Genomic DNA, 18,536 nt, shown 5'->3' with positions numbered 1-18,536 from the left:
GCTTCAACAGTTGTGGCGTGTGGGCTCTAGAGCGCAGGCTCAGTAGTTGTGGCACATGGGCGCAGTTGCTCCAAGGCATGTGGGGTTGTGGTGGGTCTTCCTGAACCAGGGCTCGAACCTGTGTCCCCTGCATTGGCAGGCAGGTTCTTAACCACTGTGCCACCAGGGAAGTTCCTATTGTTCCTTTTTGTTTTTGTTTTTTTTTGGTTGCGGGTCTTAGTTGCGGCATGCATGTGGGATCTAGTTCCCTGACCAGGGATCGAACCTGGGCCTTATCCACTGCGCCACCAGGGAAGTCCCGTTACTGCTCTTTTTTTAATGGGAAAACCTTTCACACTCATTACAGGTTTTTTTTTTTTTGGTGGTAGGGAGGGGGAGTGCGAGTGTAGTAATCTAGCAAGATTTTCTATCTTGTATTAAGTCAGTATGAGGACAGTTCATACTGGAATCATGATGATCTTCAGAGAGGAACCAACAAGGAGCTGAATACTCACTTCTACACTGGCGTAATCGCACATGGAACACTTAAATGGCTTCTCATGGGTGTGTTTGTAACGACGATGCCGCACCAATTCTCCACTAGTCACAAAGGCCATGTCGCAGTCTGGGCACTTGTGAGGACGAGTACCTAGAGAAAGGAGAGTATAAAAGAAAGACAAGATTAAGGGCACAGTTAATTACAGAGTTCAATGTGTGACACAACTGCTACATGAGGTTGGATCCTGGTCATCTCATCAACCCTCCCTGAGAGTAGCTCCAAAAACTATGGGTGAGCCCAGCTGACTTTACAACATTAACCCCAAAATATTAGAAACACATGCCAAACATTTAGTTTCTCTTAATTATCCATTTGAGTATGCTGCCTTTGAATACAAAATATTTTTTACCCCTATTTTGTGACTATTCTGGTCACTATGGATTAAAGGTTAACAGAAACACCATTCTGTTTCAACCCTTCTAAAAAATATACAACATCTTTAAACCTCAATTTTTATCAAGTACAGGCCACAGAATTAATAGTTATTTGATTCAAGATCCTTTTGCACATCAAATCTTACTGTTATTATGATTATACATATAGGGCCACTGGGCTGTCCATATTGACCAACTTTTTCTTTAAAAAAAATACAAATATAATAACATGTTTTCTGTATAAATTTGGTTTGATAAGGTATTCTAGAGATTTATCAAAGGCTTTATAAAGTAGTATTGCCTTTTATGTTATGTGATTTAAACAGATCATTTTCAAACATCAATATCTAATATTCTGTGATCTGAAAGTCAAATCATGGAATATTTAAATATTTTTATGAACTAATAATATACCCTCTATATTTGTTTTGTTTTTTCTTTCACTGAGATAATCTTACTGTTTTTAATATGTCTTCCCATAGTAGCCCCATAACATAACATTACTTTAGTAGATCTTCTCTAGCTACTTTATATTCTGAACACTGCACTGAAAATATCCTGCCCAGGTAATAATGATAATAAAGAGATAAAGCTGACAGTAGAACACAGTGCTACCTTCATAGGTTATTATTTAGAAACTAGGGAGTATCTGTAATTGTGGGCTGTGGGTAAGGGGTGAACAGCAAGGTAATCTCAAACACCAAAATCAAAGGCTACTTTTGAGAGTGGAATTAAGAAGAGTCACAATGTAATGAATGGGTCCAGCCATCTGCAGAAATGATTCTCCCAGAGATTGAGAAAACACTGGAGAGGGAAATGTGATTGGATATGATAGTAACTAGAAAGTTCCAAAGAATGTTCATTTGCTCAATTTGCTTCTTTACTACCACTGAGGATTAAGAGTGAAGGATAGAGTTCTTATCTATGAAAAATGTATAGTCTGGTGGTACAAACAGGTAAGTAAAACGACGACTAACAAGAGAAGGAAAGCAACATCCATTTCTATTAGGACGAGGTAAGTTGAAAACAAAGAATTTCCAATGTTTACCTAGTATTATCTAGGAGAGAGAAAGAGGCCTGCCTCTGGTAGACATAAGCATGGCAATTAGGAAAGAAGTGGACACTGCTGTGGGACTGGAGTTTTCATCGGGTTGACCCACATGACTGCCTACGTCCCTCTGCTCAAGGTCCATGGCTCACCAAGTCACCCTTCAATTGCTACAGCATCCTGACATAGGCAAAGGCGCCCCCTAGAATGCAATACGACTGCATCTAGAAAATAAAAAGGTATATTCTTCCACATAATCTGATTTTCTGATATGAATCTGACTCTTGAGGATTTGGTTAGTATGAATTAGTCCTGCCAAATCATTCCTGAATAACCAGACAGACTGAATTTCTTATTTTCAAAGCTGAGGACTAGACCATGACATGCAGCGCCCACATCAAGGCACTACCGTTCTGGCAAGTCCTATAATGCGGCCAGCTGCTTTCATGTAGTCATATGCCCTTTCCCTAGGGTTTCAAACTACCAAATAAAAAATATTATTATCAAGTGTCTGGGTAGAAACTAGGTAGTTGGTGAAAAGTGACCAAGTCACATTAGCAAATATACTAATGCACAGTATACTGCTCATTGGCCAATCCCTACTTGATCACATTCATCAGACAAACAGCACATCAAATAAAAAATAAGAATCATCATATAAAACACGGTGGAGAATCTGGATAGAGGAAAGCTATTCTGCATGAAGAACTAGGTGAAAGAAGTTTCTATTAGCACTTGCAGCCAAATGCCAACGCCAAAAGTATAAAGAGCCCAGAAGAGAGTCTAAAGAGAGCTTTAGTCCATAGTCTCTCCTCTTTAGTGACCCCAGAACATGACTGCAGCCAACATGAAGCTAATATTAGAGTATTAAGTATGTGTGGACCATGAATAAATAAATGTTTGAATTGCTGGAATGGTGCCTTAAATTTTCCATTCTGGGATTATGAATTATCTTCTTTGAGGTAAAACAACCAGAAACCATAGTTTTTACAAAGGTAGGATTTCATTTCTATTTCTAATGTTCTTCCTCATAATGCCTGGCAATTACTGCCTGGGAATTTAGGGGGGGTTAGTTTTTGTCATTGCTGTTAAAACCTTAGCAACACAGTGGTGATACCTTTGGGAAATATTATAGGTTAACTACCACAGAAAATCTTTTTCTGAATCACCATCCTTATAAAATTTAGATTATTTTCCACTAAACTTTCTTTACATTTGCCTATAACTAAGTCCATCTGCTTACAATAAATCAAGATCACAAAAGAGGGTACCATAAGAAAGAACAAAAATTCTTCCCACTCTTATTCCCACTGGAATCAGCTTAGATGATATTTAAAACCCAAGTTTAAACCTTTGCTATGCTGTAGCCCCCAACATTCTTTTTTTTTTTTTTTTTTTTTTGCGGTACGCGGGCCTCTCACTGTTGTGGCCTCTCCCGCTGCGGAGCACAGGCTCCGGACGCGCAGGCTCAGCGGCCATGGCTCACGGGCCCAGCCGCTCCGCGGCATGTGGGATCTTCCCGGACCGGGGTGCGAACCCATGTCCCCTGCATCGGCAGGCGGACTCTCAACCACTGTGCCACCAGGGAAGCCCCACCCCCAACATTCTTAACCAGCACCCACCTGTGTGTGTGTTAAGGTGATTCCTCAGAAGGGTGACTGTCCTGAATGCCCTGCCACAGAGATGGCACTTGTGTGGTCTCTCATCAGTGTGACTTTTCATGTGCCGATCCAAATTTGAACGCCGTGGACATGTGTAACTGCAAAGCTCACACTGGAATGTCTTCTTTACACCTATGTGCAAAATAAAACACTTACTTGTTGCAGGGTTTCAAAGTGTTAAGATTAATCCTAATCTTAAACTTCCACAAATACATTTCATTAGCCTTTTATAACTAAAGCCAACTAAGTCACATTGAATTATAATTATCTCATGCCACTAATAGATTTACTTCTTTCTCTTCAGGACTTAAGAAGTACTCAATCTGGAAAAACTTCTTTTAGACTGGCGCCCACATCACAATCTTTAAAATAAATGCATTTAATGTAAAATAACCTGCACAGGCACTGTGTTATGTGCTTTATCCCGAAAAGGTTTTATGAGAGTATAATGGATAAACTCATTTTACCTTTCTTTTTAATTTTTGTTGGTTTTGGAGGCTTCATGTTACCAACCACTTTCTCTGCGTTAACCTCTGACAGCAGACCCTCCTGCTGCTCTTCCTCAAAATCGTACACAGACACATCCACATCTTTGCCCTCCTCCGTGTAACGCAGTTTGCTCTTTTTGGTTTTCTTTGTTTTTTTGGCTGGTGGTTGATAGTCTGGGTCTTTTTGCCAACTAGGATCTTCCTGAGGCGGAAGTTCCCCTTGCTCTAGCGTCTCCACCTCTCCATTGGCCCCCACTTTTACCACTTGAAACCCTTCAGGCAAAGGTAAGGTGTGACATATCATGGGTTCACTTTCTGCAAGGCCCTCTTTAGACACTTCATTCTCATAAGCCCCCTGAAGTTCTTCTACTGAAGTGGTAGCAACAGGTACAGTCACGGGAACGGGTACTTGCACAAGCTGAAGTTCTCCTATGTTTATAGGCTGTTCCTCCATATTTACAACCTGCAAGGTTATAATCTGGGTATCGTCTACAGCAGCCTCTGCTTCTGGAGCAACTGCACCCTCCATTACTTCAGTCTTCATCTGAAGAAGGGTAGGATCCAGCTGTTCCATCATTACCATCTGTACACTGCTATTGACATCCTGGACCACCTCACCCCCATCAGTCTGGTTCTGGGGTAGGTGGCAAGCGTCCTCTTCTTGGCCCCCTTCCCGGCGTCTCTGGTAAGTCTTTCTCTCCTTTCCTTTAATGAAAGTTTCAGACTCTTCCACAATGGCTTCAACCGCCTCACCTTCCATTTCCCCTTCCTTTATTAAGGGAGAACACAGATTATTATATAAAATAAAATTTGCCTAATTGAAAACATACACATTTTAAACAAAAAAGACCCCTGATGAATGAATTAGGCACCAGTGGTTGTTAATATTACAAAAAGACACAACAGATATTATTTACCTCCTGATGGAAGAATGGAATACCACCTATGAAGCAGTCTTGTCAAACAAAACAAAAAAATCTGAAACGAATCAAGCCTCTAGATCCAACTACCAATTAACAGGAAACTGGTGACAGATGATATCAAATTATACTACAGGGATGAAATTCAGACTGAAGGAAACTGCAGGAATAACTACCCAGTTTCTTCTGCAAATAAATCACCAGGAGAAAAAAAAAATGGGAAGGGTAGAGGGAGAACCTACAGATCAGTGGTTCTCAACCTGGGGTAACTATGCCTCCAAGAAACATCTGGCAAGGCCTGGACACATTTCTGGTTGTCACTACTGCGGCAGGTGTGCTACCAGTATCTAGTAGATGCTCTGGCAGAGGCCAGAGATGTTACTAAACATCCTGCTATGCACAGGTCAGTCCTCCACAGCAAAGAATTAATGGTCCCCAAAAATCAATAGTGCAGAGGTTGAGAAACTCTGATATAGACAAAAGAGGCCTAAGAGATACAGCAATCACAGTGTATGGATCCTGTTTGGATTCTGATTCAAACCAACAAATGGTTTAAAAAATTGCCACGAGGACTTCCCTGGTGGCACAGTGGATAAGAATCCACCTGCCAGTGCAGGGGACACAGGTTTGATCCCTGGTCTGGGAAGATCCCACATGCCGCAGAGCAACTAAGCCCGTGCACCACAACTACTGAGCCTGTGCTCTAGAGCCCACGTGCCACAGCTACTGAAGCCCATGCACCTAGAGCCACAGAGTAGCCACCGCAAGGAGAAGCCTGCGCACCACAACGAAGAGTAGCCCCCGCTCGCCACAACTAGAGAAAGCTCGCACGCAGCAACTAAGACCCAACACAGCCCAAAATAAATAAAATGAAATCTTTTTTTAATTTTTTTTTTATTTTAAAGGGACTTCCCTGGTGGCACAGTGGTTAAGAGTCCACCTGCCAATGCAGGGGACATGGGTTCGAGCCCTGGTCCGGGAAGACCCCACATGCCACGGAGCAACTAAGCCTGTGCGCCGCAACTACTGAGCCTACGCTCTAGAGCCTGTGCTCCGCAACAAGAAGCCCACACACCGCAACAAAGAGTAGCCCCCGCTCGTAGCAACGAAGACCCAACGCAGCCAAAAATAAAGAAATAAATTTATTAAAAAAGAAAAAAGCCACAAGACAATGAGATTCAACTCTGACTGGATATTTGTTATTAAAGAGTTATTCACAAAACTGGTTTAAATCTTACACATTTCTTATATCTGGCAGAGGACCTCACTGTTTTTAGCTAAATTCTCCCTTAGAAAACAAGCCACCAGAGTTTTTTTTGGAGCCAAAATCAGAACTTGGATCCAGACTCCAATAGTCCTGCTTGTAGCTACACACACCGCTACCTCCTGTCTCATACCATCTACTTGACATTCATGTATCTCTCTTGTCTGTAAGACCATGAGTTCCTTGAGGACAGAGACCATGAAAACAAGTAGTTTTTAACTCTTGAGCACTACGCCCAGGTTGGTAAGAACACAATAAATGCTAACTGAATATATAAAAGAAAACAGAAAAAAAAAATCAGTTTTTTTCTGATTCACAGTTTCTGGCTCTTATGTCTTGTGAGTGCTGAGAGTACCCAGATACCTAAGAATAAAATGAGTTTGATCAATTATGTAATTCATATCAATAATCTGACTTAACAAAACTGACAAATACATAAAAGGTTAATTCAAAATTAAAATTTAAAGTGTTTTGTATTCTTGCCCTCGTCTCAAACAAAGCTTTTGCTACTTCTATTAGACACACGTTTCTTCAATTCAGGTACCTTAACACTATCCATACTAGCAGTCAGAGAAGGCTCTCTAAGTCAGGACCACCTGTAAAGCAGTACAAAGACTAAGACTATGCAGGCCTGGTCCTGCATTCTAGGAGTATTGTCTAACAAAAAAGACAGAATAGGTACAATGGCTCAAGGTAAAAGTGGTAGGTTTGGAGAACCCTACATAACCAGGTGTGAGATCAAGATGGGCAGGATATTTAAAGACAGCATGGTGTGTGTGCACACACACAAATTTTGCAGGGGAGGGGGTCCCTACGTAGAAAAAATTGGTTATGAGAAAGAATAAAACAGTTAAAGAAAAAAAGACTTAAAAAGCACAGGATAAGGCTTCCCTGGTGGTGCAGTGGTTGAGAGTCAGCCTGCCGATGCAGGGGACACGGGTTCGTGGCCCGGTCCGCGAAGATCCCACATGCCGCGGAGCGGCTGGGCCCATGAGCCATGGCCGCTGAGCCTGCACATCCGGAGCCTGTGCTCCGCAACCGGAGAGGCCACAACAGTGAGAGGCCCGCGTACCTCAAAAAAAAAAAAAAAAAAAAGGTACAGGACAGAGGAAAGGGTAGAAAGAGACAGAAGAAAGATGTACTGGTTGTGGCCATAGATTGGACGGTCTTGAATGACAAAATATTAAGACCATACTCATTTGGCTGTCAATGGGAAATCACATATGCTTTCTTTCTTTCCTTTTTAAAATTTTATTTATTTTATTTTTGGCCGCATTGGGTCTTTGTTGCTGCGTATGGGCTTCCTCTAGTTGCAGCGAGTGGAGGCTACTCTTCATTGTGGTGCACGGGCTTCTCATTGCGGTGGCTTCTCTTGTCGCAGAGCACAGGCTCTAGGCACGTGGGCTTCAGTAGTTGTGGCACATGGGCTTAGTTGCTCTGCGGCATGTGGGATCTTCCCGGACCAGGGCTCGAACCCACGTCGCCTGCACTGGCAGGGGGATTCTTAACCACTGTGCCACCAGGGAAGTCCCACATACGCTTTCTGAGCAGGGGAAATTAAGATTTACTTGGTTCATAAAGAATAGTGCTTGATTTCTTCAACAAAGTGTATCCGTATTTTTGCAAAAGGGAAAGATGCATGATACATATAATGCCCTCTGGCTTTCAAGGCCCTTCAGTATCTGACCCCAGATAACCTATTCAGATTCATGACTTGTTGGTCTTTAGCCATTACTTTTCCCTGTATGTGTCTGCTGATAAAACAACCACACTATTATGCACTTAAAATTTTTCTCAAAATGATCCATTTCCCCAGTTGGCTTGTTAAAGCTCTTTGAGGGCAAAAGCCAGGCTTGAAGCAACCTACATATTTGGACAGACTCAGCAAACCTCACCATCTGCATGGAACGAAAACCAAGGCTAATGGAAAACCTTGTGGGTTGTTGGGTTGTCCTGATTTGTTCTGCCATTACCTGCTTTCATTAGTCCCTTATTCTCAACAACCAAGAGTATATATACTATTGATACAATGCTCAGTGCAAAGATCTCTTACAATCTGTTCCATTAACAGCAAGGACAAATATAACAAAATGTTACCGCAGAACATGAGGGTCAAGGGACATTTGTGAAGTGCTTTATAATTTGCCTGTAAATAAAAAATGTCTGAGCATCAATGTGCTAGCATTTTTATAAGATCTTATTTATATTTCTGATCACTAAAGACTACTTGAGCCAAGATCCTAACTATAATTACTTTTATATAACCAATACTGTTCAGATGGATTTGTCTCGGGACAGGAATGTTCTATACTGGCACTATCCAATAGAAATATAATGGAAGCCACAAAAGTGAGCCACATATGTACCATTAAAAAATTTCCAGGGACTTCCCTGGTAGCACAGTGGTTGAGAATCCGCCTGCCAATGCAGGGGACACGCGTTTGATCCCTGGTCCGGGAAGATCCCACATGCTGTGGAGCAACTAAGCCCGTGCACCACAACTACTGAGCCTGCACTCTAGAACCTGTGAGCCACAACCACTGAGCCCGCGTGCCACAACTACTGAAGCCTGCGCGCCTGCAGCCCGCGCTCCGCAACAAGAGAAACCACTGCAATGAGAAGCCCACGCACCACAATGGAGAGTAGCCCCCGCTTGACACAACTAGAGAAAGCCTGTAAGCAGCAACAAAGACCCAACACCACCAAAAATAAAAACAAATTAAAAAAAAAAAAATTTTCTAGTAGCCATATTTAACAAGAAACAGGTAAAATTAATTTTAGTAATCTATTTTATTTAACCCAGTATGTCCAAAATATTATCATTTCAAGATGAAATCAATATAAAAAATTGAGATATTATATATTCTTTCTTCATAAGCCTCTGAAATCTGGTATATATTTTATAGTACACCTCAATCTGAACTAGTCACACTGTAAGTTCTCAACAGCCACATGTGGTTAAGGGCTACTGTACTGGACAGCACAGTTTATACCTCTGTTATTCAAAGTATGATCTGAGGACCAGCAGCGTTGGCTTAACCTTGGAACTTGTTAGAAACACAGAACTTCAGGCTCCACTCTTGACCCACAGAATCAGAATTTGCAACTTAATAGATCCCTAAGTGGTGTCATATATTAAAGTTTGAGATGTACTACTTTATACCATTACTCATCTCACATTTTTTTTTTTTGCGGTATGCGGGCCCCTCACTTTTGTGGCCTCTCCCGTTGCGGAGCACAGGCTCTGGACTCCCGGGCTCAGCGGCCATGGCTCCCGGGCCCAGCTGCTCCGTGGCATGTGGGATCTTCCCGGACCGGGGCACGAACCCGTGTCCCCTGCATTAGCAGGCGGACTCCCAACCACTGCGCCACCAGGGAAGCCCTCACATCTTTTCTTTTCTTTTTATGGTACGCGGGCCTCTCACTGTTGTGGCCTCTCCCGTTGCGGAGCACAGGCTCCTGACGCGCAGGCTCAGCAGCCATGGCTCAGGGACCTAGCCGCTCCGCGGCATGTGGGATCTTCCCAGACCGGGCACGAACCCGTATCCCCTGCATCGGCAGGCGGACTCTCAACCACTGCGCCACCAGGGAAGTCCCCTCACATCTTTTAAAAAAGTATTTTCCAGGCCATGAAGGTCTGAAATTAGTACCCCAGCAAAGACAGTAACTTCAATGTTGGAGTTAGGAACAGAGAAAAAGCCCCATCCACCTTGGAAACAGTCTTGGAAAAGTATCAAAGGACAAAAAAATTCACAAGCCGTAAATGCTACTGCTAGCCCTGCCACAGAATCACTACATAATCCCAGGCTATTTAGATATCCTCAATAATAAAACCGGTAGAGGGACTTCCCTGGTGGCGCAGTAGTTAAGAATCCGCCTTCCAATGCAGGGGATGTGGGTTCGATCCCTGGTCAGGGAACTAGATCCCACATGCATGCTGCAACTAAGAGTTTGCACGCCACAACTCAGGAGCCCGTGAGCCACAACTAAGGAGTCTGAGAGCCTCAACTAAGTAGGCTGCCTGCCAAAACTAAGACCTGGCGCAACCAAAATAAATTTTAAAAAAAAAGTGGAGGAAAAACATTTAATCTCTGAGCTCTGTGACATTTTGTAGCACACAACAATTTGAAGAACACAGAAAAATCCATGTTGTCTCTGCCATTAATTTGAGAACTTAAAATATTAGAAATTGCTTTTAATAACCAAGTACAACCTAAAAGAGGTTACGGAATTATAAACCAGGTGAAAAAGAATTGGTACAAAGGAGTACAAATTGAAACCAACTGTGCTGCCAGGGGGTTGAGCTGACAAGAGTGTTCTCTCACTGTGAAAAAACACATGGCACAAGGTCCATGAACATCAGCATCTATTCAGGGTCTTAAAGCAGTAGGTTCTATTTTCACAAAGAAAAATCAGACACAAAGTAGCAAGCCACCAGCCTCGCCCATACACTGCTTGGAAATCCCTGCCAGCAGTGCATCCCTTCCAGCAGTGGATCCTTCTACTTAACTTCCACCAAGGAAAAGGAGTCTATGAATCAGTAACAAACTTAATAGCCTGGACCAGGTCGGTCTCCTCACTCCCTGGGGACGGTACTCTCCTAGCTGTGTCACCCCATTAGCGGTTCTGATCCATCCCTTTCCTCCCTCTATGGACTCAGCTGTGCCTCCTGCTTTCCATTCAGTTCCTCTGGAGTCTCTCATGTTCTCTGCCTCTCTCCTTGCTTGAGTTAGGCATGCTTTCTAGGTTTTGTCAAATCTTTTTGTGGACCAACGCCATTAAAAACGGGTTTACATTAACTTCTGGACACAACTTTTTCAGATTATTAAAGCATATTAGTCTATTTATAGAAGTCTGAAAAATGAAGCACATATAAAATTTTTTTAAAAAGTTGTTCGCAATTCCTATACCTAGAGATAATCACCTAGTATACTTTGGTGCTGTTTTCTGAGGTTTTTTCCTCTTATGGATATGTATTTTTAAATATAGATGAGATCGTGTATATGGCTTTGCTCTTATCTTAAGAACCTGTCCTTGCCCTGTCTAGCCCTCTGTGGTCCCTGTGCTTGGTCTACAAGCACCATTCACCAGGAACCACACCAGCCAACCCAAAGGCTTCCCCCTCATCCTCAAACTCAGTTTCTTTGGCCTATAACAGTATGAAACTCATACTCTTCCTTCATCAGCCTTTCAGAATTCTCCCTTGGCTTCCCTTGTCTCTGAGAGCTCCTCCACCAGCCGCTCTGCACATCAAGGCTCTGGCTCTGTTCCCTTCTCCGTAGCCATTCGGTTCACTAGCCGTTTTACTTCAGCTGTCTCCACCCAAATCCACATGCGCAAACCCACAGTTTCACTGCCTAAAGGATCTCTCTCATGTGTTTGGCTATCACCTTCAACTCAATGGCATTGGATAAGGAATAAAGAAACCTGGGGAATTTCCTCGCAGTCCAGTGGTTAGGACTCAGCGCTTTCACTGCTGTGGCCTGGATTCGATCCCTGGTGGGGCAACTAAAATCCCGCAAGCTGCAAGGTGCGGCTTGAAAAAAAAGAAAAGAAAGAAACCTAGATTCTAATCCCTAATCCAACCAAATGAGCTTGGCAAATGGGTTAGTCTTCTGGGCTGCAGTAGCACACAAAAAATGGAACTCTGAAGACCAGATCCTTCCTGTATTCTCTACCATCTTGGTGAAAAACTGAAGCTTAGGAACACTTTTTAAAAAATCATTCTATCAACTTATGGGTAGAAGATGGGGCAGGAGGAGGTTCCCTCAGACTGAGGCAGAGTGAAACTGGCACATGGGGGTGAGGGAGCTGGAAGAGAGGAAACTGGTATTTGAGCACCACCCTGCCCTTGCTCACTGCTGTTCTCACTGTGAAAAAACACATGCTGACTGGTTGAGTGGGAGGATACACAGGCCCAGACTCTAACGCAAAGGCCCCCCGAGGTCAAGGCCCCTGAGGTCTGCCTATGCTCCTACACCACCAGCCTGGCCTGAATCCTAGGGGAACCTGCTGGATCAGCCCTCCCCCTCTTGCCTGTCAGCTTTATATTGCTCAAATCTTTTAATCTTAAAACTCCTCTTAACGCCTCTTGACAATTTAGCATCTGCCATCTCCGTATTCCCCCACACTCAACCCCACACTAGCTGTCTCTATACCTTTACTTCTCTTCCATGCCTCATTTCACCAGTCTGGTTTCTGTTCCCCAATACTCTACTGAACTGCTCTGAAGCCAGCGATGGCCCTTAATTGGTAAATCCAAAGGAGACTTTTCTGTCCTTATCTGACTTGACCTCTCTGTGGAATTCAGCATCCTATTCTAGGCTTTATCCCAGAATTATGCCAGACCATCAGAAAGCTGGGTATACTTGGGGCACATGGTCTTATCCCCTACAGAACTTGCTTTCACCAAGTTTTGTTTTGGCATTATGCCCTTGGCTTACACTAAAGTATACATGGGAGAAATTTCATTTGGAGTTACATGCTTAGAAAAGCTTTGCTTCAACTAAGCAATTTTTTTCTTTCACTGTGAGACCTATGTAACAGGATCATGTTACCATTACTTTAGCTGGCCACACCCTAATAAATCTTTTTCCTCTCAAACTATGTAGTAACCTTTTATTCTAATTTATTCTAATTTGTATTTTCTGGGGTTTTGACTTTATATCATTTACCATTTGTATTTTCTATACATTTCTTCAAATTCTTTGTGGAACAAGATGAGCTATAAACCTGAAATTGTATACACATATATATTTAATAGAAAATACAGAAAAACACAGAAATACAAAGTTGTAACAATCTTAACATAACCTCAATTCAAAATTTGCAGACCTATTTGAAGATCACAAAATTCTTCCAGGAGGCATAAAAGACCTCATTAAATAGGGGACACTACTATCTATATCCATGATCAGAAAGGCCAAACATTGTAAAGATGTTAATTATTTCTAGTTCATTTAATCTTCAAAATCTCTGAAAAATAAACAAGATATTGAGGATAGCAATAAAATTTCTGAAAAATGAAGCCCACTTTTTTTTTTTGGCCGCATTGGGTCTTCGTTGCTGTATGCCAGCTTTCCCTAGTTTCAACGAGCTGGGGCTACTCTTCATTGCAATGCATGGGCTTCTCATTGTGGTGGCTGCTTTTGTTGTGGAGCACGGGCTCTAGGCGCTCAGGCTTCGGTAGTTGTGGCGCACGGGCTTAGTTGCTCCACGGGATGTGGGATCTTCCCGGACCAGGGCTCAAACCAGCGTTGCCTGCATTGGCAGGCGGATTCTTTAACCACTGCGCCACCAAGGAAGTCCCCAGAAGGCCATTTTTTATTTCCAAATATTAACATAGTATAAAGCCACAATAAGTAATACAGTACTGTCACTATCACAGCCAGCCAATGTAAACAGAGAATCCAGAAAAAAACTCCTAGCATATAAAAAGTTGTCTACAACTTTTTAAAATCAGTTTAAAATTAGTGGGGGAGGTCTTCCCTGGTGGTGCAGTGGTTAAGAATCCACCTGCCAATGCAGGGGATACGGGTTTGAGCCCTGGCCCGGGAAGATACCACATGCCACGAAGCAACTAAGCCCGTGCGCCACAACTACTGAGCCTGTGCTCAAGAGCCCACAAGCCACAACTACTGAGCCCGTATGCCACAATTACTGAAGCCCGCGTGCCTAGAGCCCGTACTCCACAAGAAAAGCCACGACAATGAGAAGCCCGCACACTGCAACGAGGAGAGTAGCCCCACTCACCGCAAATAGAGAAAGCCCATGCACAGCAACGACGACCCAACACAGCCAAAATCAAAAAAAAACAAATAAATTTTTAAAAAACAATAACAAAAATAAAATTAGTAGGGGAAAGAGAATTATTTGATAAAAGGTACCAGAAAAACTATAAATACTTGGAAAACAATGAGTTATAGCTTTAATCCACCTGGAATATATTCTGTTGTCAGAGATAAGGAGAGACGTTAACAAAAACACAAAAAAGACATTGGAGTTCCCAGGCGGTCCAGTGGTTAGGACTCCACGCTGTCACTGCCAAGGGCCCAGGTTCAATCTCTGGTCAGGGAACTGGGATCCCACAAGCCACAGGGCCACACACACACAAAAAAAGACAAATCCAAACACCAAACTTGAAATAAGATACAGGTGAGTGGCCTTCTGATCTCAGAATAAGGAAGGCTTTGTGTTTAGATTCCTAAATAATAGAAGAGCCTAGAGGAAACTGTTGAAATTTTGACCACCTTAACGTAAAAATAAATAAATTTTTTTGTAAAAACAAAAACATGTTGAATAAAATGGCCAACAAGAAAATATATTTGCAGCATTTTATGACAAAGGATTAATACTAATATCCTTATTATATAAATAATTGTAAATTTTTTTTTAATTTTCTTTATTTTCTTTTCAGCTGCACTGGTTCTCCATTGCTGCACACAGGCTTTTCCTCTAGTTGAGGCGAATGGGGACTACTCTTCGTTGCGGTGCGTGGGCTTCTCACTGCGGTGGCTTCTCTTGCTGCGGAGCACGGGCTCTAGGCGCGCGGGCTTCAGTAGTTGTGGTGCCTGGGCTCAGCAGTTGTGGTTCGAGGGTTCTGGAGAGCAGGCTCAGTAGTTGTGGCGCACAGGCTTAGCTGCTCCGCGGCATGTGGGATCTTCCCGGACCAGGGCTTGAACCCATGTCCCCTGTATTGGCAGGCGGATTCTTAACCACTGTGCCACCAGGGAAGTCCCCAGTAATTGTAAATTTTATAAGAATAAGACCAATACCAAAAGAGAAAGCTGGGAAAAGGACACAAGTACATCATTCAAAGAAATACAAATGGCAGATGAGTGAGAAAAAAAAAAAAAACACAACCAAATCTCCTAAACATTGAGAGGAATACAAATTAAAATAATGTCACAGCATTTTACCTCTATTAAACTGTTAAGGCTGTTTTAAAGGATAACTCCCAATGTTGGTCAAGGTGCAGTGAAATGAGTGAGGTAACTCACAGATACAGAGAACAATCTAGTGGTTGTCAGAGAGGAGGTGAGTTGGCGGGGTGGGCGAAAAAGGTGAAGGGGACTAGAGGTACAAACTACCGGTTACAAAATAAATGTTACAGAGAATAAAAAATATTAACATTGTATGGTGTGCAATCTAAAAAAATATCGAATCACTATGTTGCACACCTGAAACTAATATGATGTTGGAGGTAAACTAAACTTCAATGAAAAAAACTCAAAAAAACAGCAAGGTAACTGGTGATATGAATCAAGAATTTTTAAAATATTCAAATTACTGTGATCCAGTAATTCCACTTCAGACTTTATGCCCAGAAATAATCAGAGGACTTCCCTGGTGGCTCAGGCTAAGAATCCGCCTGCCAATGCAAGAGACACGGGTTCGTGCCCTAGCCGGGAAGATCCCACATGTCGCGGAGCAAGTAAGCCCATGTGCCACAACTACTGAGCCTGCGCTCTAAAGCCCACAAGCCACAACTACTGAGCCCACGTGCCACAACTACTGAAGCCTGAGTGCTTAGAGCCTGTGCTCTGCAACATGAGAAGCCACTGAAGTGAGAAGTTCACACACCGCAACGAAGAGTAGTCCCCGCTCACTACAACTAGAGAAAGCCCGTGTGTAGCAACGAAGACCCAATGCAGCCAAAAATAAATATTAAAAAAATAAATTAATTTAAAAAAAAGAAATAATCAGAGATGAACACGAAGATTATAAGGACATTATTAATCAGAGTGAATAATTATAAACAACCTAAAGGTACAACCACAGGAGAATAGTTAAATTTGGTAAATGATGATACATCCATGAAACAGAATATTATGCAGATATTAAAAATCATGTTTTAATATAATCCTTATATGAGGAAAATGCTAGTTTCATATCTAAAAAAAGGGGGGGGCAAGAGGAGAAACAGAATGGAATAGTCATTAAGAGCTTAGGCTTTCCAACCAGAGACCTGCATTCCAATTCTGGTTCTTCTACTTACTAGCAGTGTGGCCTGGAGTGAGACATGCTACCCTTCTGTACCTCAGTTTCCTTTTCTACAAAACAAAGATAATAATCATATCCATTTCACTGGTTGTCATAAAGATTAAATAAAACAATGCAGGCAGAGCCTGGCTACTGTGCTCCTCTGTATCCTTATAGGTCACCCCAGAAGGCAATGAACACATGTTAGCTTAACATATGACCTTTCTGTTTTTTAGAATTCTAATCACAAACCTTAGATAAATTTTCCCCACAAAAATGACTTCTCTGATAAACTACCAATTATCTACAGAGTGAAGGTAGCAACCAGTAGACAGAATCTGGTGACTGATCAAATCCAGGAATGAAAGAGAAAAAGAGCCAAAAAGGAACAAAACATCCTCCCAGGCTGGTCTATAAGTCTGTCCAGCATATTGCTTCCAGACTAAATCTTCCTGAAATGAGGCAGAAAAACTCATGAGGACTGAGGGTTACTCAATCAACTCCGAACTCTTTGGCTTCGATCCCAGAGTTCTGTATGATCTGTTACCATCCTTTTGACCCATCCAACCTCACCTTTGGGGTATCTCCCACACAAGAGCCTACTGTCTTGTCCCCTCCAGATCAAGTTATCCCCTATTCAAAGTCTTCTCAACCTTGACCAGTGCGGACTGAACTCTAATTTATTTGTTTCATTTTTGTTATTTTGTCTGTAATATACTGTTCTATGTATCTGTCTTTTCCCCTAATAGACTATTAGCTCGTTAAGGGCAGGAACTATGCCTTTTACTTCTGAATACTCTATAGCAATGAACACAAAAACAGTGTTAGGTAAGCAGCAGACATTCAATACTGGTGTCACTGTCATATGAAACATGTATAAATGGTTCCTGCACATGACAAAAGCAGGAAGAGAACATGGAAAAACAAAACCTTGTTTGTATGCTATGTGGAACCTTAACTATATGAATTTATATCCTTTATTGCTATGTTTGTGTCATTTCTCAAATAGAAAAAAATAAGTCTTAACAACAAGTACAGGTTTAAGATTTCAAAAATCCTGCCACAAAAATAAAAGCTAATTGTGAATACATTAATTTTTGAAGATGTTAAGACTTAGTAATTTATCACCTGATTATGTGGCTAGATAGCAAATGTGTCAGGTTATTTCTCAAAGGAAAACAACCAAAATAACCTTTCATACTCACTAGTTCAGAGTTTAGTCATTTGGGGACACTGGTTATTATAAAATATATGTGTACTAAGAATAACACATGTGCATTGAGAATAAGACAGTAGAGAAGGACAATTTCCAGAAGCCTGCTTTATAAATAAAATCACCAAAACTTTTTGTTTAATACACTATTGTTGTTCTCTACAGGGACAACAGATAGCTAAAACCCCAACTTATTTCCTGGAGCAGATCAGAAGACCGTCTACACTCTTGGCAAGAAACAGCAGCCCCAACTCCCCACTGAGATTCCATAAGCCACAGCAATTCTGAAATAGCCTAACATGGAGGTCACCTAACAACTTGCCTTCAGACTGCTCAATACAAAACATCAGACATCATTAGAAGGCAGAGAAGAGAGGAGACACCTTGTAGCTTTCTCTTTTCTAGATCTTTAAATTAGAAGAATGCTTTTAGCCAGGAGGCTGAAAAACCTAGTCCAGTATTCTGACTGCAGAGGATACTAAGTGTCATTAGGACAAGGGAAAAAAAAAAGGAATTACAAATAAGTAACCAGTTTCTCCTGAGAATGAAAGGAAAAGCTGACTTTTATTAGATGCAGAACACTAGCCAAAAATAACAAAAATTATTTACCCTTTTGGAACAAAAGTTAGGTTTAAAAAGTCAAATAAAATAACCATTTTATTCTACTATTTCTGAAAATATATACATCATCGTCTTATCTGACAGCTTAAGATAACTCAAAGCAAAGTATCATGCTGATTAATACTGAGTACCAGGAAAGTTGCAAACTACCATAAAGAATGGGGAGGAGCTGAGTGGAAAGGATGACTCAGTCGGAGAAGAAGAAAAACATTAGCGTCCATTTACTTCAGGGTGACTGGAAGCGGAAGCAGCCTTTATCTGAAGTAGCACTCACCTACTCAGTCACATGTACACCTTTCTCTTCCCTGTTGTGTGCCATTAACTTTAATAAGAACAGATGGGGCATTTGGGGGAGGGGGGAGAAGTAATTAAAAGGGAAATAAAATTGTATCTCTTTTAAGTAAAAAAGGTTAAGAGCACCCCAGTTT

The 18,536-nt window shown here is 41.9% G+C and overlaps 1 protein-coding gene across 3 annotated transcripts in view; it reads right to left on the bottom strand.

Annotated features, from left to right (window-relative positions):
• The window catches only part of CTCF (CCCTC-binding factor), a 49,278-nt gene that overhangs the window by 15,617 nt on the left and 15,125 nt on the right, over positions 1–18,536 (bottom strand). For all 3 annotated transcript variants that reach the window (XM_030863655.3, XM_030863654.3, XM_030863653.3), the window contains 3 exons: positions 4,089–4,878; positions 3,583–3,753; positions 495–628 (listed from right to left, as the gene is read on the bottom strand). In XM_030863655.3, coding sequence (XP_030719515.1) covers positions 495–628; positions 3,583–3,753; positions 4,089–4,869 — 1,086 coding nt within the window. In that variant the 5' untranslated portion in view covers positions 4,870–4,878. The remainder of the gene's footprint in view (positions 1–494; positions 629–3,582; positions 3,754–4,088; positions 4,879–18,536) is intronic.

The sequence above is a fragment of the Globicephala melas genome, chromosome 19, assembly GCF_963455315.2.
Source record: "Globicephala melas chromosome 19, mGloMel1.2, whole genome shotgun sequence".
Classification (NCBI taxonomy): Eukaryota; Metazoa; Chordata; class Mammalia; order Artiodactyla; family Delphinidae; genus Globicephala; species Globicephala melas.
Note: the sequence above shows the minus strand (reverse complement) of the source record. Positions and strands in the feature narration are given on the sequence as shown.